This window comes from Electrophorus electricus, chromosome 5, assembly GCF_013358815.1.
Source record: "Electrophorus electricus isolate fEleEle1 chromosome 5, fEleEle1.pri, whole genome shotgun sequence".
In the NCBI taxonomy this organism is placed as follows: Eukaryota; Metazoa; Chordata; class Actinopteri; order Gymnotiformes; family Gymnotidae; genus Electrophorus; species Electrophorus electricus.
The window spans coordinates 23,380,628-23,407,509 of NC_049539.1; the positions used below are offsets into that span (position 1 = coordinate 23,380,628).

The window sequence follows — 26,882 nt, forward strand, 5'->3', positions numbered from 1 at the left end:
TGGGATATTCTTTCTATCAAATTGAGACAGTAAAAATGGGTTACAAGATAATGTGCACTTTATTTGTTTTTCAGTAGTACATCAAATTCTTTCTCCTATGACACGTAATAAAATAGAACTAGAATTGCATGCGGGGGTGGGAAACACAAATTAAATTAAAATGAAAGTAAAAAAAAAAACACGGCTCATCCCGATGTTTAATGGCAACTCCAGCTCAGTGCTGCTCTCCTGTTGCTACGGCTGAGGAAGGTGTCCAGCTTTGAGTTAAACGGGTCAAACGGAACGGAAAAACAACAGCGCATATGCGAATGCTACTGTTCCAGACTACCCCACACTGACTTTCTCTTTCCCTCCCAAAGCCCAGCTCCATATAAGCTCAGTTTGTGCGCAGGCATCGACTCTTCGCAAGACACCAAATGGGTTTTTTCCATATTCAGGTAGGTCTCGCTAAAATCTGATCCGAGTTGGAAAAGTCCTGGGTTCTGTAAATAACAAAAAAAATTTCAAAGCTATCTAGCTGTATTTTAACCAAATGAGGACGTAGTACGTGTATGCGTCGTAAGGGAGCAAGGGCGTAACTTGGAGGGGAAACGGTGACACCGATTACAGCAGCTTTACTTGTGAAACAAAATTACCCAAACTGGGCTGAGTGCTGCTGAGCTCTGCTACGCCACGTCTACAGAAAGAAAGCTTTTTAAAAAGTGCAAAACAAACGCGCACATACAAACAAGCGACATATTTATTGTTCAACGGAAATACAACAGGGCAAATTTTCCTAGTTTATAAGTCATAATTGACTTTTCCCAGACTAATGATTTTGAGTAAAATCATCTGTGAAAATGCCACTTTGCCAGTGGGGGCACAATGGTGTAGGGGAAAGAACATTAGTGATTAAGGCAGTTTACTCCAGACCAGCCTCTTCCAGGAGTTTGTGCTACTGTTAGTTATATTGTAAGAGTAATACAGTTTTTTTTTGTTTTTTTTTATAATTTCACTTTCTTTGTGAGGTAATGTGATTTTTCATTCCATTGATTATTTTTTAAATGAGGGTTGTTCATTCTGTTATTAACAAATGCCAAATTTGGAACTGAAAGTTTTTATGATTGATAATTTGTTTTGACCCATAAATAATTACGGACAAAATCCACGCGCGAACATACACACAAATATATAAGAAAGGAGACTTGTTTAAAAATATACACTACCATTCACAATGCGTACCCCACACTAAAGTACCACATGGAGTTTATGATTCCAAACCTCTAGGAAACGTCTGTTTGGGAAAATTGTGTTCGGCGGCAGAATGGAACAAGGAGGAACGTTCTGAGATTCCGAAGCAAACGTCTGCCGTGGAATTGGAATTCCATTTCTACAGAAACTGCAGCCAGAGGGGCAAAGCTGGATGTTCCTCTCATGAGATTCCGCAGCTTGCATTGTGACATCACCCACATCTGGGCTGAAATGGATGGGGGGGGAGGGGGTCCACTGTGAAGGGGGGGACGGGGCTATTTGCTATATAGGCGAATCACCGAAGTACTTGAGACGTATGCGCTGGATGTAGCTGGCAGGGCTGTAACTAGGGTGAGCGGGGCTGTAGCTAGGATGGGCGGGGCTGTAGCGTCCAGGGCTTGTGTAATCGGGGGAGTGGGCGTGTCTAGCTGGACTGTACCGGTTAGCTGGGGAGACGAGAACGCTCACAGGAGATCCAGGCGTCAGGGACTGGAACCTACAGTGACTCTTCATCACAGCTGGAGTCGGCCAGCTGAAAGACACGTAGACAGACACACTGACAGAGACTTAAGCCTGCGCAAAACAAATTTGCACTTATACATGTTGGAATGTGTTTTACAAATAAAGTGTCTTTTTCCACTTTACACAAAGTAATAGGTCAGAAATAAAGGAAGGTATACTATCCAAGCCATAACTTTTTTCAGATCTATTGCTTCAGGTCAATAATTAGTTTAGCGAAGCATGGTATGGCGCATCCTCACCTCTCCCTCTCCACACTGGAGTATGTCTGCACTGTGCTTTTCCACCTGTGCACGCTGGGGAACCTGAGCGGGTCGATGTCGACACCCTCGATGGCAGCGAGCACCTCATGGTCTAGCCTGGAGGGCGAATCCCTGGGTCGGGGAAAGGGGAGGAGGTCTGTGAACGCAGGAACGCCAACCTGGAGAGGGCACAGTACCTGGCTGCCACTCAGGGATCAACCCCCCCCCCCCGTGGTTCAGTGGACTAGATGTCAGGACCTTGCGAAGGCCATGGCACGGTTGCGTCATTTTGCATATTTGCAATACCGACTCCCTCGTTTTGCATATTCATGACGCGGATGCCATTACTTTTCATATTCACAATACTGACACCACTGAGCCTCTAGACACAGACACACAACACACTCCAGGTCAATGACCAGCAAACAACAGCAGGTCAGACAACTGTGGTTAAACCCCATTGTCTAGGTTAGACCATTGGTTCAGGGTCAGACCAGTGACTGCAAGTCTAAGCTCTCAGTCGTGTGGAGGAGTGGGACCGTAATCCATGTGCTGTGAACATCAGCCCCGGGGCTCCAGCGTACAGCACTGGATCCTCCAGAAGAATGCCCCTTGTTGGCACACTCACCCTTCGATGAACAGCCCTTTCCTGGCCCGCGGTGGCGTGGTGGGGATGACATCGTGCAAGCGGTCAAAGGATTTGTAAGAGCCGGAGGAGGTGGAGCTCCCATGATCCCATGACCTGGAGCGCGCACAGGGCGACCTCTCCCCCGCTGACCCCGATCGAGTCCTCATACCCTCCTCCGCCATGAAGTACTCCTCCGAGCTCCCGCTAGTCGATGCCCCCTCCGCCTTAGCCCCGTCCTCCTCCAGGTTGAGGCGGCCAAGGCTGGAGGCAATCTCCACAGTCCCGGTGTCCCGGTGGCGCCTGCCCCCACTCCGTCGCCTCTCCCTGGGACCATCGTCCGGGTAGTCGTGCAGGGACATGCGCTCGAACTCCGCCATCAGGTTGGATATGGGCGAGGGCAGGGAGGTGGAGCCACGTGGGGGCGTGCGCTCTTCCTCGGCCTCACCCTCCCCGTTCTTCCCCTCCTCGATGAGGGCGGAACCCGGTGGCACAGGCAGGATGTGGACCTCCCGGCTCCCCGGGGCCGAGCCCCGCGGGGCGTCTCGGGGGCAGCCGGAGATGCTTGTGAGGGCGGCGTTCTGCCGGTTCTTCATCTCCTCCAGTGAGATGTCGCCGCCCTCGTCCAGGAACGCCCCCACCGACACGGAGTTACTGAACCTCTTCAGTTTGCCTGGAATTTCATAAAACAGCCTCGTCATACAGACTGACAGACAAACAGAGAACAGACCTACTCTTCAAATATAGAGGACCCTATATACACCAACGTACGTGCGTGCGCACAAGCACCCACCCCCACACGACCTACTTCCCAAATACAGAATTATTATTATTAAATTGGATGTGTAAATGGTGAGTCACACTGCCACGATTAAACCAGTCTTACCAGGAGACGGCGTGCGGAACCGGTTGCTGGTCTCATTCTCACCGGGCTCATCGTGGAGGCGCTCAGTGAAGTTCTTCCTGCTCAGGTATTCCTCCAGGCACTGGAGGCCATGGGTGGAGGCCAGATCTACAAACCCGTCCAGGAAACCCCAGTACTCTGCCCAGGGGTGGCCGTGCTCACGCGCCAGGAGCCTGTGTGCGTCCGCTCACAGACACAGCAAACATGTACAAACACACAAGTTCCTAAGAGTGCAGTCCAAACCCAGGTAACTCAAATGTGTGTTTACATTTCAAATGTGTGTTTACATTTTAAGATAAGGATCAGCAACCACATACAGGGATCAACAGTCAGGGGTGTGAGTGAGTGAGTATATTATGTATGTATGTATGTATGTATGTATGTATGCGTATATGTTTGCGAGCTGTGTTCCCACCTGCCCACCCGTTCGGCTCCCCGGTCCGGGTCGGACTTCAGGATGTGGTGGAAATACTCCGCTCGCTCTCTAGGGGGCGTCTTCCACACTTTCCGAAACTCCTCTGCCTAGGCAGCACAACACCAGCACGACCAGTCAGGCTCCGTCAGAGCACCAGAAGCAGCCCTGTTCATGGCCTCGCACACCCTCTCCCGCTCCCTGCTTAACTCACGTTCAAAGGGCTTAGAGGGCCAGCGAAGGCCCTCACCATCATCACAGGCTCCATGGGGCTTCTGGGTATCTGCGGCGACAGGTTTTCCATTCGTTCAGGTGACCAAGTGGCACCAATCACAGCCTGGGATGAGTTATCAGCTGCTCGTAGGAGGGGCACGTAGAATCGGTCTACAAGAGAATTAAAAAGCAGCCTCAGCATCGGCTAAAACAAAATTGTGTGCGTGTTGTTTTAACTGAACAATTAGGTTAATTACCTTCTAAATATTCGCTAATCTTCTGCTTGACCTCCTGGATTTGACTTTTGTCCTTCATTCTTTCACAGATGACCTGGAGTTAAAGTAGGACAGAGTTGGCTGGGCGCTCAAATGCCATGAGAGTGTCTAAAAGAGCAAGGCATTGTGGGTAACTCACGTCGACTGGCCTCTGGTCGTACTTGTTCTTGCGGTTCTTCTCGATGTCGGGGTGACAGCAGAGTACGTTCACAACATCCACGCAGCCAAACTTACACGCAAAATGGAGAGGGGTCTCGAAGCCCTAGCACACAAACCACAACTAACACAGCAGCACCTGACTCTGTGTGTGTGTGTGTGTGTGAGAGAGAGACTCACAGCCTTATCAGGTGTGTTGAGGTACAGGTCTATGATGTAGTGGATGTGTTTGTACAGCATGCTGTCCTGTGTGTGTGTGTGAGAGAGTGAGAGAGTGAGACTCACGGCCTTATCGGGTGTGTTGAGGTACAGGTCTATGATGTAGCGGATACGTTTGTACAACATGCCGTCCTGGTCATCGGGGTACATGAGCCTCATAAACTCAGGGTTCTCCAGCGTGTCCAACAGCAGCTGGGCCACAGATGCCTGGTTCTCCTTTGCTGCTACATGCATCACATTATAGCGACAGCCCTCCTGTCTCACACCCACACACACACACACACACACACACACACACACACACACACACACACACACACACACACACACACACTTTAGCAAGTCCTTCAAAGATTCAGTAATGCAGCCCAAATTAATATGTTTACACATTTTGACAAACATTTCAGATAACCAAGGCCAATCACACAGATCATGATGCACTTGTGAGAGTTCTTTTGTACAGACTCAGACAACAGACCCCCAGCACTGAGAACATCAGAATATATATACACACACACACACACACACACGCACGCACACACACTAACGATAAGCAAGCATTTTCTCCACCATCAGTTATGAAAAGCCGTGTGTGACGGTGATTACTGATTAGTCAGGATATTGATGTACAGTTCCTGCAGTGCTTTCTTTCCAAAAAACGAGCACGTGAGGAAGTGTGCACGCAGGCTCTGAGCCTGTAGAGGGTGCTCACCTGCACCACAGTGGGGTTGTCCCCGGAGCCGATGAGGTAGCGCGGGTTACTCCACACCAGCTCGCTGAAGGCTGCCTCATCGCCCCGCTCCACTGCCCGCCGCAGCTTGGCCGTCAGGTCCTGCGTGCGCGGACTCTTGAAGCTGTTCGCACGCTCGCGGCTGATGCTGTCCACCTCTGCCAGCGCACAGCCCTCTGGGAGAAACGGAGAGAAAAGGTAAGAGGGCAGGAGGCACAGACAGATTAAAATGGGGTCAGGACCTGAGCGTTAGAGGTTAGAATGGGGTAGTTTGGATGGGTGGCTCTGGTGCACCTTTGTGAAGGCTGAGGGCAGCTTTAACAGGGGACAGGCAGGGGGCACTCTTGCTCGGGGAGGGGTAGTAGTCACAGATGCCCTTGGCAAACTTCTCGGCGTCCTCACGTGTGGGGAAGGCCTTAAAGCGTGCACCCTTCATCACCTTCACCACCTGCAGCGCTTCCTTCCGGTCTGTGTACACATGGACCCGTTCTACAAAGACCAGGAGACAGACAGACAGACAGACACACACTTTTCTTACTTTTGCAGTAATGTGTATCAGGTTTATTCTCTAACAGATATGAAACCTGCCTCAAGGTGCCTCATGAGTTTATAAACACACACAGTTATGAGTTTATATAAGCACACCTGGTCAACCACCAGGGGGCGCTTGAGACTCCCCCCCCCAACTGTAGGCCACGTCTCAGAGACGTCCCAAACAAGAATAAAAGGGACACTGTATCAAGTGTCAAAGCTATTGTACAAGACTCTGTGTGTGTGTTGGCGGCGTTATTCTGCATGCTAGCTGGCTAACATCAGGCAGCTTGTCAGGACCACTAGAAGATCTGTAATAATAATGTTTTTAGTATCATTTTTAATTAATAAAACCTTACAGATGGAACAGTAATCTAGCAAACCTTAGACATGTATGTGCTGATGGCGAAGGGCAGTGACGATAATTACATTACAGCAATATCACACCCGTATGACGCCTACAACAGGGTTGGGCTCATCATAGTCATCCCCACCAAAAGTTAAAAAAACTTTTTTTTTTTGCTGTAAGGCCTAATATAAACATGGCAAACAATGCTGAGTTATTGTCATTAACCATCTTCCATCCCATGATGCAGAAACAAAAGAGAAACAAAACTTCAGTCACTCCAGCTTCACATGAAGGGATGGTCCATTAAAAACATGGGGGGGGGGGTTGTTTGTGTGCGCTTGTGTGTGTGATTAATAACCATTTCTACCCTTGAGTTCTTTCTAGGCTTGAGTGACATCTACAGATAACATTCAGTTGAACACACCCACCCACACCCCACAGACAGAAGTATATAGCATAGCATATACAGTGGGAGCTGGATTTTAACTGCAAGTGACTAGCAAACACACCTCTCTTCTGAGACAGTGGCCATATTGTTGATGCTTGCAACGTCGACATCAGCCAATTCAACAATGGCCAGGAATTTAGTTAAGTCAAATGTCAGATCGCCAGTCTGGGCACATTTGGCTCTGTGCCAGTCGACAAAGGGCACCTGGCGAATTTGGACGAGACAACATGCCACATTTGTAGGTAAATGAGGACCAGATGTTGCAGACAGTCGGGCTTGGCCCAAACCTGGCAGGTCAGGGGCATTGCCTTGAAACACTGCAGGTCTGAGTACAGAACGCGTCCTCTGAAGCTTCCACTCGATCTGGTGCCGTGACCCTGACTGAAACACTCACCATATCTTTACGGCGTAACGCATCACTGCAAGACAGCAGCGTCTCAAGCGTCTCCGGTGTATACTTACCAAAAATCACCCAACACTAGCCACCTAGCAGCAATCCCTTAATCTTAGTCTCTTCACCAACTCATAGCTAGTAGCCTAAGTGTTAAACCTGAAAACAGCATCTTTCCGTGGTTCACCGGTCAGTGCTGATGCAGCTAAAGGTGAACATCTTTTTGTGGTCGACTCAAGAAAATCTCTCTAACTGTTAGCAAGCTTGCTCACTGAGGGGACAGACTGAACGAAACAACACAAACAAGACAACGATCTCCCACGACAACGTTAGGGCGGACCTATAGATGGTGATACTCCCCCAGTAATAGACCACTGATTTGTTGAAGGAAATATTTTAAAAAGTGGATAGACTCTTGGCTTTTAAGAAAACATTTAGAAGCCACACCTAACCCGATGTTGATGACCATATCAATGCATATTCAGTGCGGCCGGCACTACTGTCACTCCGTTGTCAGATATTCCGTTAAAAGGAGCAATACGTTATTTTTCCAGCAATTCTTCAGGTTGTGAAAGACATTATACAGACACTGTACTAAATCTGTTTTAAACATGATCACCTCTATGCGGGGAATCCCTGCTATGGAACAAAAACAAAGCAATCTGATTCTTCATCTCACGTGAGCTGCAGTTTATGGAAACAAACTTTCATAAATGTTTGTTACTTTTTGGTGGTGAGAATGACAATGCGCCTTTAAACTGGATCAAGTGTACATGTGGATTCTCCAAGCAGGAACCGTTGAAAGCTAAAGATACGGGACATGCCGTTTCACTGGAGCAGTGAGCAGTTTACCGAGTCCCAGGCCTACTCGCTCAACGATGAGGCAATACACGTGCTCCCTCTTCATGTCGCACTTCAAAAAAGCCAAATCAGGCTACAGCCTAATTATTATTCAAATTATTATAGCTTCAATTTTATTTACAGCAAAGCATACAAGTTGCATTTTGAGCAATAAACAAGGCTTATCTATGTTTTAATGCTTATCAGTGTTCCTTTACAATGTGTTATACCTTTCTGATCTCATCAGTTTTTTTTTTAAATCATTGCATAACGAGGAGAAACAGATTGTAAAGAATTATACGATAAAGCTTTACACTTTACCAACCACCACATTCACATGAATAACTCAGGACAGCTCGTCACAGGTAGCGCGGTTAGGAAAACGTTGCTAGTGACTTAAGAGAAGAGGAGCTATGAGAAGGTCTCACCGTTCCTTGTCAGCACGTCTTCCCACAGCGGACACACGCCGTAGTAGGTGGGCGAGACCTGAGGGGTGTCGCAGGGCGTCTGGGCGTCGGCTGGGCACGCACCATCGTCCGCCAGGGGACAGGACGACACCCCTGCCCCACTGTTCTCCGTCAGGGGTTCCTCCTCGGGGGGGTTGAGGCCTAGGTCATACCCCACATCCCCCTCCTCGCCGGCTGGGGCATCCAAGGACGGAGCGGGGCTGCCGGGGGGAGCGCCGCCCGTCAGGGCCCTGGCGCCTGTGTCGGCGGCGTCCAGCAGGGCACGGGCAAGCTTCCGCTCAAAAATGGAGCGCGTGGTGGCCGTGATGGGGCCACACTTCAGGTTGGCCTTAACAATCTCCTCCCTGAGCTCATCAGCACTCAGAGACTTGAGACGACCCAGAGCAGTCTCCATCCTGCACGCGCGCACGCACACACACACACACACACACACACACACACACACACACAGAATAAGAAAGGCGGCATGGTCTATCACAGGTTTTTCTTTTCCATCTTAACAAAAACTCCCGTGCTGAAAGGACACACTGTCTAAACAGCACCCAGCTCTGGTACATACACAGGCATAGCGAGCTCCGGAGCAGACAGCAGCCAAAGCCAACAAAAGCCACTCATGGTCTACAGTAAAAAATACCATCACAGAAAGTCATTTATGCAGTCTAGATCATTTATACAATATATCTGAACCTAATCCTTATAGCAGGAAGACTGGCTATACTGGTTACATTGCCCCTTTATCTGAAAAAAAAAACCAAAAACAAAAAACAATTTTTAAGCAGCTATTCTCAAGTCTTCTGGTCGGCAATAAATGTACGTAAGACGAAAACGTAACAACCGAACAACATGAAGATCGTACGACCAGACAGAAAGGGAGATAACTCAGAAGGAATACTTAAGCAGAAATCCGTGTGAACACCGAGTGCAAAACAAATGCTGTGCAGCCATGCAATATTAACCGGTTCAGTGCAACGTCGCTCGATCGCACAACAAAACGCTGTTTAAGAGCAGCCGTGACTGGGAGTTCTGGTAACCAGTGACCCACCGAAACCAGTGCGCCGGTCACGTCTGCACGAGACTGAAGCCGCGTGCGTGCGCGGGTCACGCCCAGGGTGCCGTGACACCGGAGCCCCGGCGATTTAACGACCGTCGGTAACGGCGGCGGCGCCACTTACCACCACGCGCGGCGTTGTGACCCGTTATAACGTTGACGCGAGACGGGGAGGGACACCGCGCGACTGTTTACAAGCGCCCTCGCGTGCGCGCGCTCGTGCGCCAGCGCGCGACCGACACGCTCGTGCGTTTTGGACGGCGCCGGGAGTTAACCGATTCAAAACATGAAACACCATTTAAAAGCCAACAAACAAACAACTACCATCTCAATATAATGGTGACCTTCCAGTATGAGAGCGGAATTATTAATCAACAAACTGCGAACCGGAGACTGGAAAGAGCCAGCGCGCGCCACCACGCGCCCCTGGCGCTGGCTGTCAGGTCGGTCAACGTACCATTAATGGAGGGACGACGACAGACGACGGCGCTAGGCAAAACTAACCACGTTTAACGACGACCCGGCGCTGTAGTCTGAGAGGGCTTGTCCGCGCACACACACACAGCCTTCCGATTTAATCTCGCTAGCTGGCTCGCCAATGCTTCCCGGAGGTTTCCTCTTCTTCTTCGCCCCTGCCCAGTTTGTCATACGCGCTGACTACAGCGCCTCCCCCGGCGACTTCCTGTAATAACCCTTATTTAGTTTCACTTCATAGTAGGCCTGTTCCTTAGCAGCAGCATGTGTAAATGAAGATGTACACGTGTTATCTGCAATAACGAGTATTTTTAAGGTGCTTTTCTTTGTTTTTGTTTTTTTAAATTCAGAAAGTTGCAAGTAGAGCAGAGCAGAGATAATACATACAGAACACATTATCATTTACAGTCGATGGTTAGCAGGTATGGTAAATCCCATACAAACAGTACAGTTATTATTTCTTAAACATGAAGGCAAGTTTTTTTTTTTTTTTAATAATTATATATTATATATATATATATATATATATATATATATATATGTGTGTGTGAATATGAAGAAAAAAAAGCCCTGAACAGTGATCCTTGCTTTTAACCCCAGATAAGAGGTTTCACGGATGGAGCTCAATCCCATATAACCCAGCATGTTTGAGCAGACAACCGACACTCTAATGGTGTGGTTCCACAGGGGAGTGGAGTTTCTGCGCCTCAGAGAAACCACCACAACATATACGTGTACAGACAAGCAGCTCTGAGCCTGTGCAGAGTCTTCTGGTGACCATACCGCAGCCCTGAAGGTCACTGTGCTGATCAGGTGCTGCGCCACCGGACACTCTCGCGTACAAACCGACGTCGAACATCAGGCACTGAAACCTCGAACTCACGTCCGTCCAGTTAAAGCGTAGCGTTGGCATTCCGCCAAGCTGCGACTGGCTGGGGAGAGATAGTGTATGGCTCTTTAAACAAACAAACACTTTCTCTTTTTTGATTTAGGAACACGTGTCCAATCGTCAAGGCTCCGAACGACGATGGGATGAAATGAAAAAGTACTCAACCTGATCAAAAACGCAAAAGCATGAAAGAAAAAAAACAGGCTGTCGGACTCACTCAAAAAGGAGTAACAATATTTTACAGATTTCGCTTCGCTAGGATTCCTCCAGTCAGTTGTGCAATATCAGTCAAAAATTTTTATATATATTATAAATATAGAACACTCCCCACCCGGGACTGGAACGGTCATCGGTGCTAGACTGTCCTACACACACCCTCACCCATTCTTACCATGGCCACCGAGAAACTCATTCAAGCAGTTCATATATCCTTAACAGTACTGAAAATAGCTCCTATATGACTAAATCACACAGGTTGAGCCATAACCAGAAAGAGTCAGTATTTAACAGCAGCTTTTCGCCAGCTAATATCCCCTCTCAGAGAAGACAGGAGGTCTGGGGGGTGTCAGTAGAGGCCAGCCGAGCTGCCAGGGGTTGTTCAGGGGCTCAGACTCCAACCCAGCCTACCTGCCTACGGATGTCCCTGGAGGAGGCTATGAGGGGTACCTCTGCACCTGCCCCCAGGTGAGTCACAACATCTACACCTAATGCATCCAGTAACCCTTCTCGACCTAGTGCAGGCGTTTTAGGAGCTGAGAAGAACGAAGCCCTACATCCCTGAAGGCGCCCGACACTCTACTCGGGTTTACCAAACATAATGTCAGAAACTGTGTGAAGGATACACACACACACACACTCACTTACTCATCCAGACGGTTGGAGGCCTCACACACAGGCACTGAGGAATGGAAGAACAGTGTGTGTGGCTGTCTGACTATGTTTTAAACCACCAAACACTCATGTGGACACAGTCAGTAGTGCAAAGCAAGCGAGAGAGGGTGTGTGTGTGTGTGTGTGAGATGGGGGGGGATATGTTGGCCTGTCTGTCTGTTTTATACCACCAAACACTTACATATGTGGACCCAGTCAGTAATGCAAAGTGACCTCTCACCCGTCTCACACCAGAATGACGGGACCCCGTGAACCCCGGCTGCCACTCCACTGCTTCCTGAAACAGGAGACCTGTGAGCATCACGGGGGGCCAATCTGGACACGACCGATGGCAGCAGGAGAGCAACGCCCAGCGAGCACAACTCCAAAGACCCAGAGAACGCCCCACCCCTTCCTCCCCGGAGCTGACGCGCAAACAAATAAAGACCGTGAACCAACACCACAGACGCCCAGCCAGAACACATCCGGGTGAGCGAAGCTGTGGGACAGAGCATCGCCGTGGGAAACCCAAACATTCTTCCTAAAGAAATCTGAGACAGAACCAAATATTGGCATCTGATAAATAAAAAAAGGAAAACAAAAGACAATCTGTACGTTTTTTTTTTTTAAAGTGCCTGTTAGGATAAAAGCACTGCTCTCCCAGGGGTCCAGGAGGGCCTCAGTCCTCCATGTGCGCTTCACGAACACTGAACGTCTCCTGGTTTCTCCAACTCCTCATCCTCTGGAGTCGCCCTTCTTGAACTGTTGTCATGGATACCAAGTCTGTGGAGCTCGTCCTCCGCGCTGGCCAGCGATGCCACGGTGACGGTGTGTTCCTCCATCTGTTTCTGAAGACTGTCCATCTCCTGCCTGCGGACACCCCCAGAGAGCAACCCACAGGAACACCGTCAGGACGGTTCCAGGAAGGGGAACCTTTCCCACCATTGCACGGCTCAACTGTGCGTTTTTAATCTATAGTGAAAGATTATTTTAGCTGCTTTGTGTGTGTGTGTGTGTGTGTGTGTGTAAAACATACTTCAGTTGCCGTAAGCAGTTGTGCAGGTTGTTGAGCGGCTCTTTGTTGACGGAGGCGGAGGGTTTCAGTAGCTCGTCCAATAGAGATGCAGGAACGGGACAGTCAGGGATCTTCACAGGGGTCACGGGGGTCGAGTCACCCTTCACATCCATCCGCTGCTGCAGAGCACAAACATGTTAGCTCAGACACAAGACACACACACACACTCACATGCACACGCACGCACACACCTTCCTGGCACGGGTGTGCTTCAGCTCCATCTTCAGCTGGCTGTTGTGCTGCAGCAGACTCTTCATGCTGCTCCTCAACTCTCCCACTTTGGCCTGCAGGACAAACTTGTCCTTCCTGGTACCGTTCAACTCCTCCTGGACCTGCTCCAGCTCCACCCGCACCCTCTACACACACACACACACACACACACACACACACACACAGTCAGATACGGGCCAGAACAGTTCTCCTCCATCCAGTACTTTCTGACTGAAAACAATCAATCAATCAGTTAAACCATGCGATTCAACCCTTAGCTAAACCAGTTAAACCACATGTGTGCGTGTGTGTGTGTATATGTGTAGGAGAGACAGACTAACCTGCAGGGTGTCCTGTACACTGTCCAGTTCTCTCTGGCTGCACTGCTCAGACATCTCCAACTGGTGGCGCTGTGCCTCCAGCTCCCTCTGCTTCTGCTCCACCTCCCACTTCAGGTCCTCCACCTAAACAGAGAACACGGACAAGCGTGTATCCAGCACAAATGCATGCACCATCTCCTCCCACTGTGTGTGTGTGTGTGTGTGTGTGTGTATACACATACCTCCTGGTTAGTGAGTGGCTGTTTGTTAAGCTCCTCCTCCAGCTGTTTCTGCAGCACCTGCAGCTGCACATGTGCCTCAGCCAGCTCTGCCTCAAACCGGGACACTTCCTCAGTGCGCTGCACATCCTGGGCCCTGAGGACACGCCCCCGTAACCAACAGTTACTCCTTAACCAATCTCAGTATCCCTCACCACCAGACACTAAACCCACGCCAGGCTCTACACGCTGATGCCGCTTCCTTCTTGCCACACCCAGACTCGAGCTCTCGGGTTCCCCTGGGCTGAGCCATGCCCTCCTGTACTCAGCATGCTTTAATAAGAGGCCGTGCCCCTTAACAAACCACACCTCCACTCCTGTGTGTTTCCTGGCATATATTAGCAAAATCTTTTTTTAAGGACTGAAGAGTCCTACTAGGTCACCAATATGGGACAAGAGGAATATTTGAGTGCGTGTGTGTGTGTGTGTGTGAGCGTACTCCAGTCTCCTGGCCTGGTCCTGCAGGTTTTTCAGTAGTTCCTCTTTGGCCTGCAGATCTTTCCTCAGCTCACTCAGCTCCAGCACAGCTGCCCGGTAATGCCGCCGGTTATGCCCCGCCTCCAACTTAGCCTCCGCTACCTACACACACACACACACACACTAAGGTCAGACTATGAAGTAGGGGAGTTAAAGATTGCCTGCTGTTAGATACGAGTAAGAGCTATAATGAAAAGATCAGACACTATGACAAGGCTCTAGTGGAGAGCCTACCTGTCCAGTCACAGTCCAGTCTAGTGGAGAGTCTACTAGTCCAGTCACATCAGACACTGACAGGGGGCTCTGTGGTGGAAATCTGCCTATCCCATTAGTGAGATCAGACACCATGACACGGGGCTCTGTAGTGGCCATTAGTCTACCCCATGGGGCTCTAGGGGATGTCCGTCTACCTGCTCTGTGAGATCCTTCACTTTAATCTTCTCCTTCTCCAGTGCTGCCTGCAGTGTCTGGACCAAGTTCCTCATCTGCTGGTCTTCCTCCTCCTTCCTCTTCAGAACAGCTTGAACCTTCATCCACATTTAAGACACATCTGTGGGTCTTTATAACGGACAACTAACAGCTCAATTAGATTTTTAACAGACAGTCCCACATTTGATCCTCTGAGAACTGGGTGTTTCTAGGAGGGTTTCTAGGTTATAACAGATCCTGAAAAGAGGTGTGACGAGCCCTCATCAGGCGATGAGCAGTTATAAATCCCTGGGCTTCTTTTATAGACAGAGATCAAACCCTGTACCTTGAGTAAGAAGTTGCTTTTACATGGGATTTCCACCAACTATGATAACGTAGCGGACAGCAAGCCTCGTCTTGTGCCGTGAACGTTCCCCCTCATTTGTCCCCTCTCAACACAGGACCCAAGAGACCCATCTAAGAGCTACTCGTCCGAAACAGCTCCTGGAACCTGCGGTATCTCCCACCTGCAGATTCAGCTGGACCAGGTCTGCTTCTCTCTTGGCCAGAGCGGTCTCGAGGACCTTGGCGTGCTCCCGCAGTGCACTGTGGGACTTGCCGAGGCCGGCCAGCCTGCCCTTCTCGTGCTCAAGCTCCAGGGCCAGCTTCTTATTGGCTTCCTCCTGTCGTCGGATCCTTTTCTTGAAACAGCGCGACTCCTGGAGCTGTGGACACATGGGAAATATATAGACCCAGTAGCACACAGAAGTGCCTGAGAAACTAACCTTAAACTAAACTATTAAAGCTCCAATCAGAAAAGCAAACTAAACTATTAAAGGTTAAAATCAGAAAATCATTAAAAGCAGAATCAAAAATTGTTTGCGCAGTGCCAGCTTCCTGCAACAGTTCCACCTGCTCTAGTGTGCGAGTATTGTCTGAAAGCTCGCAGTAAATAAACAAGAGAGATAAACAAAGAGATAAACAGAGTGAGCAGTTAGTGACCTCGTCCTCCAGCTCCAGAACCTTCTCTTGGTACTCCTCGAGCTCGGTGCTGGTGAGACTGATCACCTCCTGGAGCTCCTTCTCCAGCAGGGCTTTGCTCTGGAGAACCGACTGGAGCTCGGCCCGCAGAGTCTCCACCTTCGCCTGGGAACGTGAGCGCGTACACACACACGTTAACTGACGCAAAGCACGCACTAGAACATCAGCACCGCTGGGATGCTGATGGACTGTGCGCCATTATCGTATTAATTATAGTCCCCATTTTAAAGCAAACTCACATGCTCACTTCCCTAGTGACTTACTTTCCATGTTAGTAATCCTAACACTAGTACATCAGATTTGAGTCTAACACCAAGAATGCCATGCTTGAACCGGTAATCTAGAAGGTAATACAGAACCTTTAATCTAGAATGGTAATTCTGCACATATGCATGCCACACCCAGTCCACCCTCTCTCCTACACACCTGACCAGTCACCTGACCCATCACTTACTGCAGCTCCCCCTAGTGATCAAAAGTGATATTTACACACACCTACAAAGAAACACCACACGTAATGGTGGCTCCCACGTTTGTGTTTAGTGTGTGTGGGCACAGTGTTTACCTGCAAGGCCTGACTGTTGCTCCCTGTGTCCACCTGTGCTCGGAGTTTGACTAGTTCTGCCTCGGCGGTCTCCTTCTCGGTGAGTGCCTCCTGGAGGCGGCGGCTCAGAATGCCCACGGCACTCTCGTACGCCTTGTGCTTGGTCTTCAGCTCCTTCTGCGCGCTTGTTAGGTCAGTCCCCAGCCGCTTCACCCGGACCTTCTGCTCCGAGATCGCCCTGGCCATGAGGACAAAGCAAGGGTGGGTGGGTGGGTGGATGGATGGGTGAATGAACTGATAGGTGGGTGGAGATCATGTGACTCACTTCCCGGCCTCTGCCTGCATCTGCTCCACCCTCTTCCTCAGGACCTCGTTCTCCTCTGTCACAGCTGAGAGCTGACTCTGGTCAAACTGTAGGGACTGGACATACACCAGCGCGCACATACACAGTGACACACAGTCAGAAGCGCAGTCTGATTGAGTGGGTGGATGTTCGCATGTGCGCGTGTAACTGTGTGTTGTAACTGTGTCCAGTTGGTCTGTGTGTATGTGTGCACAGCTGTGTGTCCAGATGGTCTGTGTGTGTTGGTGCGTGCACCCGCGCAGCTTTGTGTCCAGTTGGTCTCTGTGCGTGTGCGCGTGTGTAGCTCTGTGTCCACTTGGGGGGTGTGTGTGTGCGCACGCGTGTAGCTGTGTGTCCAGTTGGGGGGTGTGTCTGTGCGCGCGCGCGCGTAGCTGTGTGTCCAGTTGGGGTGTGTGTGTGTGTGTGTGTGTGTGCGCGGGTGTAGCTGTGTGTCCAGTTGGGGGGTGTAGCTGTGTGTCCAGTTGGGGGGTGTAGCTGTGTGTCCAGTTGGGGGGTGTAGCTGTGTGTCCAGTTGGGCGGTGGGTGTGTGTGTGTGTGTGCGCGTGTAGCTGTGTGTCCAGTTGGGGGGTGGGTGTGTGTGTGTGTGTGTGTGTGTGTGTGTGCGCGCGGGTGTAGCTGTGTGTCCAGTTGGGGGGTGTAGCTGTGTGTCCAGTTGGGGGGTGGGTGTGTGTGTGCGCGCGCGCGCGTGTAGCTGTGTGTCCAGTTGGGGGGTGGGTGTGTGTGTGTGCGCGCGCGCGCGCGTGTAGCTGTGTGTCCAGTTGGGGGGTGTAGCTGTGTGTCCAGTTGGGGGGTGTAGCTGTGTGTCCAGTTGGGGGGTGGGTGTGTGTGTGCGCGCGCGCGTGTAGCTGTGTGTCCAGTTGGGGGGTGGGTGTGTGTGTGTGTGCGCGCGCGCGCGTGTAGCTGTGTGTCCAGTTGGGGGGTGGGTGTGTGTGTGCGCGCGCGCGTGTAGCTGTGTGTCCAGTTGGGGGGTGGGTGTGTGTGTGCGCGCGCGCGTGTAGCTGTGTGTCCAGTTGGGGGGTGGGTGTGTGTGCGTGCGCGCGCGCGTGTAGCTGTGTGTCCAGTTGGGGGGTGGGTGTGTGTGCGTGCGCGCGCGCGTGTAGCTGTGTGTCCAGTTGGGGGGTGGGTGTGTGTGCGTGCGCGCACGCGTGTAGCTGTGTGTCCAGTTGGGGGGTGGGTGTGTGTGCGTGCGCGCACGCGTGTAGCTGTGTGTCCAGTTGGGGGGTGGGTGTGTGTGCGTGCGCGCACGCGTGTAGCTGTGTGTCCAGTTGGGGGGTGGGTGTGTGTGCGTGCGCGCACGCGTGTAGCTGTGTGTCCAGTTGGGGGGTGGGTGTGTGTGCGTGCGCGCACGCGTGTAGCTGTGTGTCCAGTTGGGGGGTGGGTGTGTGTGCGTGTGCGCGCGCGCGCATGTGTAGCTGTGTGTCCAGTTGGGGGGTGTGTGTGTGTGTGTGTGTGTGTGTGTGTGTGTGCGCGCACGCGTTTAGCTGTGTGTCCAGTTGGGGCATGTAGCTGTGTGTCCAGTTGGGGGGTGGGTGTGTGTGTGCGCGCGCACGCGTGTAGCTGTGTGTCCAGTTGGGGGGTGGGTGTGTGTGTGGGCGCGCGTGTGTAGCTGTGTGTCCAGTTGGGGGGTGGGTGTGTGTGCGTGCGCGCATGTGTAGCTGTGTGTCCAATTGGGGGGTGTGTGTGTGTGCGCGCGTGCGTGTGTAGCTGTATGTCCAGTTGGGGGGTGTGTGTGTGTGCGCGCGTGCGTGTGTAGCTGTATGTCCAGTTGGGGGGTGTAGCTGTGTGTCCATTTGGGGGGTGTGTGTGTGTGTGTGTGTGTGTGTGTGTGTGTGTGTGTGTGTACCTGTAGCTGGGTGTCCAGTTGGTTTCTCTCCTCCTGGATGGACTGCAGGTGATTTTCCAGACTGCTCATCTGCTGCTGCACTCTCTCCACCTCCTGTAGGAGGTGCTGCTGTTCCTGCTCGGCACTCTTCTTCTCCCCCTCCACCCGCAGGACCTCCTCCTTCAGCTCCTTTACCTCCACTGCCAGGCGCTTCTTCGAAGCCTTCAGCTCAGAGATCAGCTGCTCCTTAGAGCTGGCGTCACGCCTGTACGCCTCCACCATCACCTGCAGGGGGGTGAAAGAGCTCCCCTTAGACCTGACTCTGCGTTTTAGTATTGAAGGACTCATACGAACTAGAAAAAGTGCAGGTGTGTGTGTGTGTGTGTGTGTGTGTGTGGGGACTCGCACCTTCTGCTGTGTCAACTGTTCCTTCAGTTTCTGAGCTTGTTTCTTCAAGGACACATTCTCTTGCTGGAAGGATTCAATCTAGAAGGTGAAACGGGAGAACCGTGACGTTCTGCGACCTCACTTCCCACCCCGCCCCTCCGACTTCCTGTCCAGGCCTCACCTGCGTGGCCTTCACCTGGACGTCCTGGCGGAGGCGGTCCAACGCGTCGGCGGTGGCCAGCGTTTCCTCCCCGAGCCGGCCGGCTCCGTCATCCAGCTGCTGCTTCTCCTCCCGAGCCGCCTGCAACGCCACCTCCAGGGCCGCCTTGCTGTCTCGCAGGCAGGCCAGCTCCTCGTCACGGGCGTCGGCGTTGGCCTGCGCTTCCCCTAGCTCCGCCCCCAGCTGATCCAGCCGCGCCTCCAGCACCTGTAGCGCCTGTTCCCGGGCCTGGAGCTCCTCGTGCGCCTCCGTCAACTGCTGCATCACGCCCACATGCTCGCGCTGGAAGGAGGCCAGCTGCCCGTCCTTCTGAGCCAGAGCCAGCTTCACCTGGGGGGGGAGAGTGGAGAGATCTGTAATCCTGCGAGAGGGCGTTTCTTCAACTCCACACCATCCTCACATGCCCTGGGTTACGGCTCGGTTCCAGCCAAACCAATCAGGGGCTCCGTGTGCCTGCTACGGCTGTCTGGTGTGACGTGAGAGAGCAAATCGCAGACCGCCTGGGGGTCTCCAAGGGAACACTGCTGTAGGACGGCGAACCGTCCAGCAGGGCTCTGCCCACTGATCAGGGTCTGAGCCCTGGTGCTGACCCATGGTCTCTGTAACTAAGGGCTAAATGGCCAGACTGATTCAGGAACAGTACTACAAAATCCTGTTTAAATATAAAGAGAGAGTTTGTATGATGGCAGCTGTCGGCTCACAATGAACTACGATGATTCTGTAAAAATCCGTGCTTACGGGATTGGCTATCGAATGAAAACGTTTATGTGCCCGTATGTCTGTCTGATCTAGCTGTCCTGTGATGTTTCTGTGTCTGATCTAGCTCTCCTGTGATGTTTCTGTGTCTGATCTAGCTTTCCTGTGATGTTTCTGTGTCTGATCGTGCGCGTACCTGATCCAGCTCCCTCTCTAGTGATGCCGTCATGTTGGCCACTTTAAGCAGCCTCTCTTGCTCCTCCTCAAACTCCTCCAGCTTGTGTTGCAGGTCTTCCTCCACCATTGTCTTCGCATCCTGGATCTGCTGGATAGCCGCTTCCTGCGTCAACATGTCTGCCTAGAGGCAGCCAGAGAGGAGGCGGCATCAAAGCATCATCCCGGGGTTACAGCAGGTGACCACCTCTTGACTGACCCCAGCAGGTGCTGCTTCAGCACTAGGACCTGATATCCTCCAATATACTGATAAAACAGTGAGAGAGAGAGAGTGAGAGAGAGAGCATGAGCGCAGTGCGTTCAGTCAGACCTCGATGCCCTGGAGCTGGACAGCGATGCGCTCCTTCTCCTTTATAGATCGGTGCTTGGTCTCCGACAGCTGCTGAGACAGCGTCACGTTCTCCAGCTTCAGGTTCTCCAGCATGCCAATCTGGCTCATCTGGCCTACCTGGGAGAAGAATAGATCTTAGAACAGCAGACAATCAAATGCAAACAAGCACTCATGAACGTACACGGGCCCCTCTGACACCAAAGCCCTGCCCCACCGCAGGACTAACCACAGTAACAACCACGATCACTGCAGGACTAACCACAGTAACAACCACGATCACTGCAGGACTAACCATAGACACTTCACCTGACCACCAGACCACCGCCTGTGGATCTGAGACAGACCGGCGTGACCCCAGCGGGCCTCCGTACCTGCATGTTGGCCATCTGGGTCTGCAGGCGCACGCGGGCCTCCTGAGCCAGGCTGAGCTGCTTCTGGTACCAGACACGCAGCTGCTGCAGCGACTGCACCTCTGCCTGTGACGTCTCCAGCCGCCTCTGGAGGGCGGCACGCTCAGCCTGCGCCTGCTGCACCTGCGCTTGGAGCCCATTCAGCTGCTGCCGCAGGTCACTCACTAACGCGCGCGCGCGCACACACACACACACACACACACACACACACACACACACACACACACACACACAAGTATATCCAACCCATGCCAACACACGTTCTCTAGCACAGTTAGCGTCGTGTAACCTTTAACCTCTTCACCTGTGCCGTCCTTGTTGGTCAGACTCTGCTGCATCTCCTCCACCCTTCCCATCAGCCTGCGGTACTGCTGCTCGGCGACCTGCAGGTCGTTGCCGAGCGATGCCAGGCCGGCGGTCTTGTCCTCCAGCTGAGTCTGGAGGTCGGCGACGGCACGCTCCAGGGTGGAGCGGTCGGCCCGCAGTGAGGACAGCTCCTCGGCCAGGGCTCCCTGCCGCTCGGCCCCGAGCCGCACCTCCTCCACCCGCACCTGCAGCTGCGCACTCACCGCCGCCAGCTCCGCCTGCAGCTCCGTCTTCTCCTGTAGGGCCTGTATGGGGGTCACAGGAACACAGTCAGGACTGACTTCGGATATCACCTACGTGTACTGAGTGAAAGAGACAGTGAACCGATTGGCCTCTGAGGAGAGAGACTTTAGTATAATCTCACCTGATTGGCCTCTGAGGAGAGAGACTCCACCTGTCCCTCCAATCTCATTTTCTCCTTCAGTACCTGCAGCATCTCATCATGGGTCCCCATCACTGAGCTTCCATATGACACACTACACACACAAACACACACACACACACGATCTTTTTGTTCACATTTGTTTGCACAAGTAAAGAAATGTCTAGTCAGCAATGTCAGGCAGTTCATCTAGGGTGGGGTGGTGCGTAAGGTGGTGCACCTGCTGGAAAAGCTGTCCCTGCGGCTGCGAGGCTCTGCCCCACCTCCCGCCTCCTGCTCCTGCTCCACCTCCACCTCCAACCGCTGCTCCTGGCTGGCAGCCTGCAGCACGTCGTGCAGCGAGGGGAACTGGCCCACCGCCCCCGCCGACGACACCCGGCCCTCCACCAGGTACACCGCGGACGCGTTGCTGTAGGTGGAGTTGTCGCTGTCGTTCCCGTCCAGCCGGAATCCCGGCTCGCTGCTGTCTGCCTCCGACGCGGTGTCCTTGAACACATGGTACGACTCCACCGGGCCGTCGGGCTCGGAGCAGACGCCGATTTCGGAAACTGTGGAGACAGAACTAACGGCAGACTGGAGCGAGCTAAAGGAGGCGCTCACGCCCGGCGTCTCTGAGCTGTTCCCGGACGGGTCCAGAGTCTTGTAGTCAGCCAGGGAATGGATCTTGCTCGGGCGGGCTGCTTTGGACTTGCGGTCTTTGGTGGGTGGAATTCCTAGGCTGCCGAGTTTGGGACCGCGGGGGACGCTGGTGCGCAGGAAGGAGTATTCCTTCGTCATGGCAACAGCATTGGCGCGTGGCAGACCCTCGGGGTGGAGCATGAGCTCAGGGTCCAGAGTGCTGAAGGGGCGGGACTTCGGTGAGGCCCGATAATGAGACTGAGGAGAGAGAGAGAGAGAGAGAGAGAGAGAGAGAGAGAGGATAAAACAAGAAAAATACATTTATACAGCGAAACAGAAAACTTTATTTCGTTACACATGAGGATATGAGGGTGTAGGAGTCCAACATCACATCATCACCATAGACACGACGTGGCTGTCAAGCTTATTAAAACAGTCACGACTTTCTTTAATCAGTCACATAACAGAGCAGGTGTGGGAGGACGATCTGACATGCTGCTTAGGACCCAAACAAAAGGCACTGTGAGAAACGTCAGTGATGGATAATGTGTTCGACCTCGCAAAAGAAAACAGCTGAATTTAGTAATGATTCCAAAAAGGACTGAAATGCTCTGAAACCACGAATGGATTCACACATAAACGTTACATACTGGATACTTACAGGCTCTAAGCTTCACTTACAGGAAAATCTAACATGGCAGTATTAGCATGTAACGTATTAGCGACGTCAGCATGTTTCTTAGCAGCCTCAGCATGCTGGTTGCGTCCGGCTCACCCGCTCCTTCTGCCGCTGCACGCGGTACTGTTTCAGCTGCTCCTCCAAGCGCCGTCGCGCCTCCAGACGAATCTTCTCCTCATTCTCCATCTCCAGTGGTGGTTCGTTCGCCGCTACGCCCACACACACACACACACACACACACACACACACACTCAGCACCAGGTCCACAGTCTTTTACATACACACACACCTCCGACATCGTCAACCAAGCCAGCCAGGGTTAGCCGTTACGGTCCCTCCAGTATGTAATGGCCTAATTGAAAATGGTTTATGACGTAACAAGCCTTAACGAGACCTCAGAGGTTGTTGGCTCTAACGAGCCATAACGAGACCTCAGAGGTTGTTGGCTGTAACGAGACCCGTGAGGTTGTTGGCCATAACGAGACCTGAGAGGGGGCTTGTCTGACGATGCTGTTGCTTTGGTCAGTGGCAAGGCGCATGCAGCAGGGGCCTGAACCAGCATCCCGTGATCAGCCATTCCCACAAGAACCAGGTTAACGAAGCGTCACGTTCGTCGGGCACGTTAACGTGGCCTGGCTGGGGCGTCAGGGTTAGGGCAGCCAGGCGAGCAGTGCTCTGTTCATCTGCGGCCCGTGGGTCTGCACACAGACGGGACCGGCAGCGCTGCACTCTGACGGCCTACGCGAGGTCAACATGGAGTACTTCTGAGTGAACTCAGAAGCTGCTAAACACGGGCACATACTCCACGTTTAGCCGCGTTAACACACACTGCTCCCCAAAGGAGAAAACCCACCAGCAACACACACACACGCATGCACAGACAGACTGTGCAGGGCAAGTTAGGGTAGAAGAAGGTCATGGCGACCTACTATCATCTCTGATAGCATCACCACGGAGGGGGGCAAAAGTAGGTTATAGAACGGGCAGTTAGCCTATCAAACCATCAAACCAGCCTAACGAGCCAATCTCAGCGGTTAAGACGCAGGCAGGCGAGAGGTGAGGGGAGTGGGGAAGGGGGGCCCAATCGGGGCGATACAGGGTGGTTACTCCGTATCGAGTGCTTACACAATTCTGTCTCCTGCATTGGCATACTTATTCTTAGTGACTGCAGTGTGTCACCCTTGTGAGCACAGCCCTCTGGCTTCGCTAGGCTGTCAGGGTTAGGGGCCACACCTGGGTCCCGTGGGGCGCTCAGGGGGGAGGCCGCAGGGCCGCCACCCGGGCTGGGAGCTCCCACTGTGGAGCTACCCGCTCCCACAGCTCCCTGAACCTCTCCGTTCTCCAGGGGCTCGCCTCGGAAGTGACCTGCAGGAGGGAAGAGACAAGTCACACCAGGGATTATATGATATGCATCATAACTTTTTCATATTCATATGTATATGTGTATGAGAGAGAGAAGGAGGGAGGGAGGTCCCTTCCAGGAGCACTTTGCTTGCACAGCTGATGAAGGACCTCTGTTCGAAATGTCCTGTGCTTCACAAATTTCGGAATGCGGTGTTAATATTAGATTTGCTTGCACAGCTGCTGAAGGACCTCTGACCGAAGTGCCCCGTTTCTACAGAAAAGTGGACCAAGTCTCACACACACACAGCACACTCAAACTGAAGTTTTAAAAAAATATATCAATCACGTCACCACCTGGATTTAACTAAGCAAATAGGTAAGAGCCTCCCATTGGATAATTACTGCATGGGTGATTATGTTTCACCTGGCAACACGTTATTTAACCCAGATTTACCCTGTTCCAGAGTGATGGGCGCATCAGGGTAAGAAGAGAGGCGGCTGAAGTGATGCACCCATCTTACCTAGTGCCTACTGTACAAGCCTGTGGGGGCAGTGCTATGATCTGACCAATCTGCTGCAGTTGGTCAGGTCTAGGTTCAGCAACGTTATGTGCCCAAAGAATGAGGTCAGCTGACTACCTGAATATACTGAACGACCAGGTTATTTCAAGATGACAATGCCAGGATTCATCATGCTCAGATTGTGAAAGAGTGGTTCAGGGAGCATGAGACATCATTTTCACACATGGATTGGCCACCACAGAGTCCAAACCAGAACCCCATTGAGAATGTTTGGGATGTGCTGGAGAAGACTTTGCACAGTGGTCCAAATCTCCCATCATCAATACAAGATCTTGGGGGAAAAATTGATGCAACCCTGGACAGAAATAAATGTGACATTGCAGAAGCTCGTGGAAAGGATGCCACAGCGAATGCGTTCCATAATCAAAGCTAAAGGCGGTCCAACTAAATATTAGTGTGTGACCTTTTCATTGGCCAGGCAGTGTGTGTGTGTAAAATGTTTATATACACACACACTACGTGTACTATATATATATTTGTGTTTATAATATAATGTATACACATTTACACACACGCACAGTTTTCAAAGAGGAAAAAGTTGGCTCTATCTGCTAAATTAGTATTAGATTAGTACAGCTTGCTAACATTTTTATCCTTGTTATTGTTCATTTTAAAAAGGTCCCCCATTCCACGTTCCCAAAACTACTGACGATACGATAAGATAAGAACACTGCAACATAAGTGATAATCAAACACGACCAGCCCTAAAGCATCCCAGCGACTGTGCGTTGTTATTCCTGGGCGGTTATGTTCAACAAGAGTGTGGTGTGTCTGGCAGCGGGGTGAGCACTTGGAGATTAGATCCGTGATGAAGGTTCCCTGACGCTGTGAAAAGTTCTTTTATTTGGCTGTGTCATATTTGGCTACTTCTATCAAACAAACACCACATTCAAAAACATTTCTGGAACACAGTTATCAATATGAGCATTTTCTGTTAAGATTGCTACTTTTCCAGTTAAGCACAGGGAGGTCGGAGTGTTGAGTCTGACACAGAAGATACAGCCTTGCATAACTGAGCCGTTTAAACGCACTATGATCAAAACACTTCACCCCTCTGAAACCTCACTTTCTGTGGTCTTGATAAAAGTCCAACAGCCTAACCAATTTGGAAAGTCATCTTCCCTAGAGCCAGCTCTCCGACCTTCTACAGCGGCTGCCATAAGCAGGACACCTGGAGAGAGTCTCAGACTGGCCAATGACCCTCACCATTCGGCTGAAACGTGCATTTAACCGAGACCGGTTCACACTCACCGTTGGGAACTTTATTAGCAGACGGGGAGCGTTCCGGTTCTTCCGGTTCGTGAGACGTCATGGCATGTGGGAGCAGGTGTTGAGCGGGCTGAGTAGGCTGTGGGGCCGCTCTGGGCTGGGGATGACTGGGCTGGGTCCATTCTGCTTCACTAGCTCCGTTTTCCATCCTGGAGTGAAGGTGAAGATGTCCATGGACAGGGTCAGAGCCTCCTAGCGCACCGAGCTCACGGAACCTCTCCAGTTCCCTGCGTGTGGAAACCTGCCATGATATTTCATTAACGTTCCACTCTCTTCACCATTTCACACATATGAATCGTTAGGGCTCTAGGACAGAGAGAAGATATAGGAATACATTTTCTCACTACGGTGATCGACACCACCAGAACAAGCAGCATCGATGAATTAGATTATCTAACCACCTAGCTGCTAATCGTTAGTTTTCGAGTGATATGAGGCCACGATGAGTGGCGTTAAACTATGTTAAATCAAACTCGAAGACCACATCTGTGTGTGGACACCTGTGTAAAACACACCAGGGCGATAAATGTGTCATGTTTGGTCTAATGCGTTAACGTGATTAGCTGGCACAGAAAACTCCTGATCCGTGTTAGCATTAGCCACGGAGCTAGGCTGGCTAGCTAGAACATCTCACGACGGAAAACACGCCTGTGCCCAACACTCCACCAACCTGTTACCAACCTGTCTACTCTATAACAACCAAACAAAAATGTGTAGTGCGCGATTTACAAACGACTGTCAGCAGACGGAAGCTTTTAAACACCAACCTCCGAATCGTCGTCCTCCCTGCTCGAACTACGTGGCTGTTTGGGTTCCGTCACTTTCAATGTCCGACTGAGAGCATCATGTTAGCACACAAAAGTTCCACGTAGGCGTGCAATGCTGATAGAGCTACATAAATTTACGCATCTATGTAATGGACATATGTGACCACGGGGAAGCGAATGATTGTAAAAACAGACACTTAAATAATGAAATTATAGAGATATATATG

General features: G+C 51.5%; 2 protein-coding genes across 9 annotated transcripts; both read right to left on the reverse strand.

Moving 5' to 3' along the window:
* Window positions 1-40: 40 nt before the first annotated feature.
* Window positions 41-10,223, reverse strand: ankle2 (ankyrin repeat and LEM domain containing 2). Of its 3 annotated transcripts, none has more exons than XM_027025159.2 (13): window positions 10,104-10,223; window positions 8,513-8,946; window positions 5,820-6,014; window positions 5,508-5,701; window positions 4,862-5,050; window positions 4,560-4,682; window positions 4,403-4,475; window positions 4,147-4,316; window positions 3,936-4,042; window positions 3,503-3,693; window positions 2,620-3,289; window positions 1,992-2,123; window positions 41-1,762 (listed from the first exon to the last, which is right to left on the reverse strand). In XM_027025159.2, exons 2-13 carry the CDS (start codon window positions 8,943-8,945, stop codon window positions 1,513-1,515), a joined length of 2,727 nt encoding a protein of 908 aa, XP_026880960.2. In that variant the 5' UTR covers window position 8,946; window positions 10,104-10,223; the 3' UTR covers window positions 41-1,512. The 3 variants fall into 3 exon arrangements, with proteins under 3 accessions (XP_026880960.2, XP_026880959.2, XP_026880961.2); XM_027025158.2 differs by having other exon boundaries at window positions 10,057-10,223; XM_027025160.2 differs by lacking the exon at window positions 10,104-10,223 and adding an exon at window positions 9,594-9,695.
* A 361-nt stretch (window positions 10,224-10,584) lies between these two features.
* On the reverse strand, window positions 10,585-26,705 carry golga3 (golgin A3). 6 transcript variants are annotated; one of them, XM_035526138.1, is made up of 24 exons: window positions 26,656-26,705; window positions 25,871-26,115; window positions 23,820-24,059; window positions 22,791-22,903; window positions 21,618-22,273; window positions 21,380-21,491; window positions 20,954-21,260; window positions 20,611-20,813; window positions 20,219-20,356; window positions 19,871-20,032; window positions 18,940-19,308; window positions 18,780-18,857; window positions 18,393-18,656; window positions 16,511-16,605; window positions 16,207-16,423; window positions 15,603-15,746; window positions 15,128-15,325; window positions 14,603-14,719; window positions 14,155-14,294; window positions 13,680-13,812; window positions 13,459-13,581; window positions 13,099-13,263; window positions 12,869-13,026; window positions 10,585-12,702 (listed from the first exon to the last, which is right to left on the reverse strand). In XM_035526138.1, the coding sequence occupies exons 2-24, from the start codon at window positions 26,034-26,036 to the stop codon at window positions 12,531-12,533; spliced, it is 4,470 nt and encodes a 1,489-aa protein (XP_035382031.1). In that variant the 5' UTR covers window positions 26,037-26,115; window positions 26,656-26,705; the 3' UTR covers window positions 10,585-12,530. The 6 variants fall into 6 exon arrangements, with proteins under 6 accessions (XP_035382031.1, XP_035382034.1, XP_035382033.1 ...); XM_035526141.1 differs by having other exon boundaries at window positions 23,928-24,059; window positions 25,871-26,129; window positions 26,656-26,703; XM_035526140.1 differs by having other exon boundaries at window positions 12,869-13,023; window positions 25,871-26,129; window positions 26,656-26,703.
* Window positions 26,706-26,882: the final 177 nt, after the last annotated feature.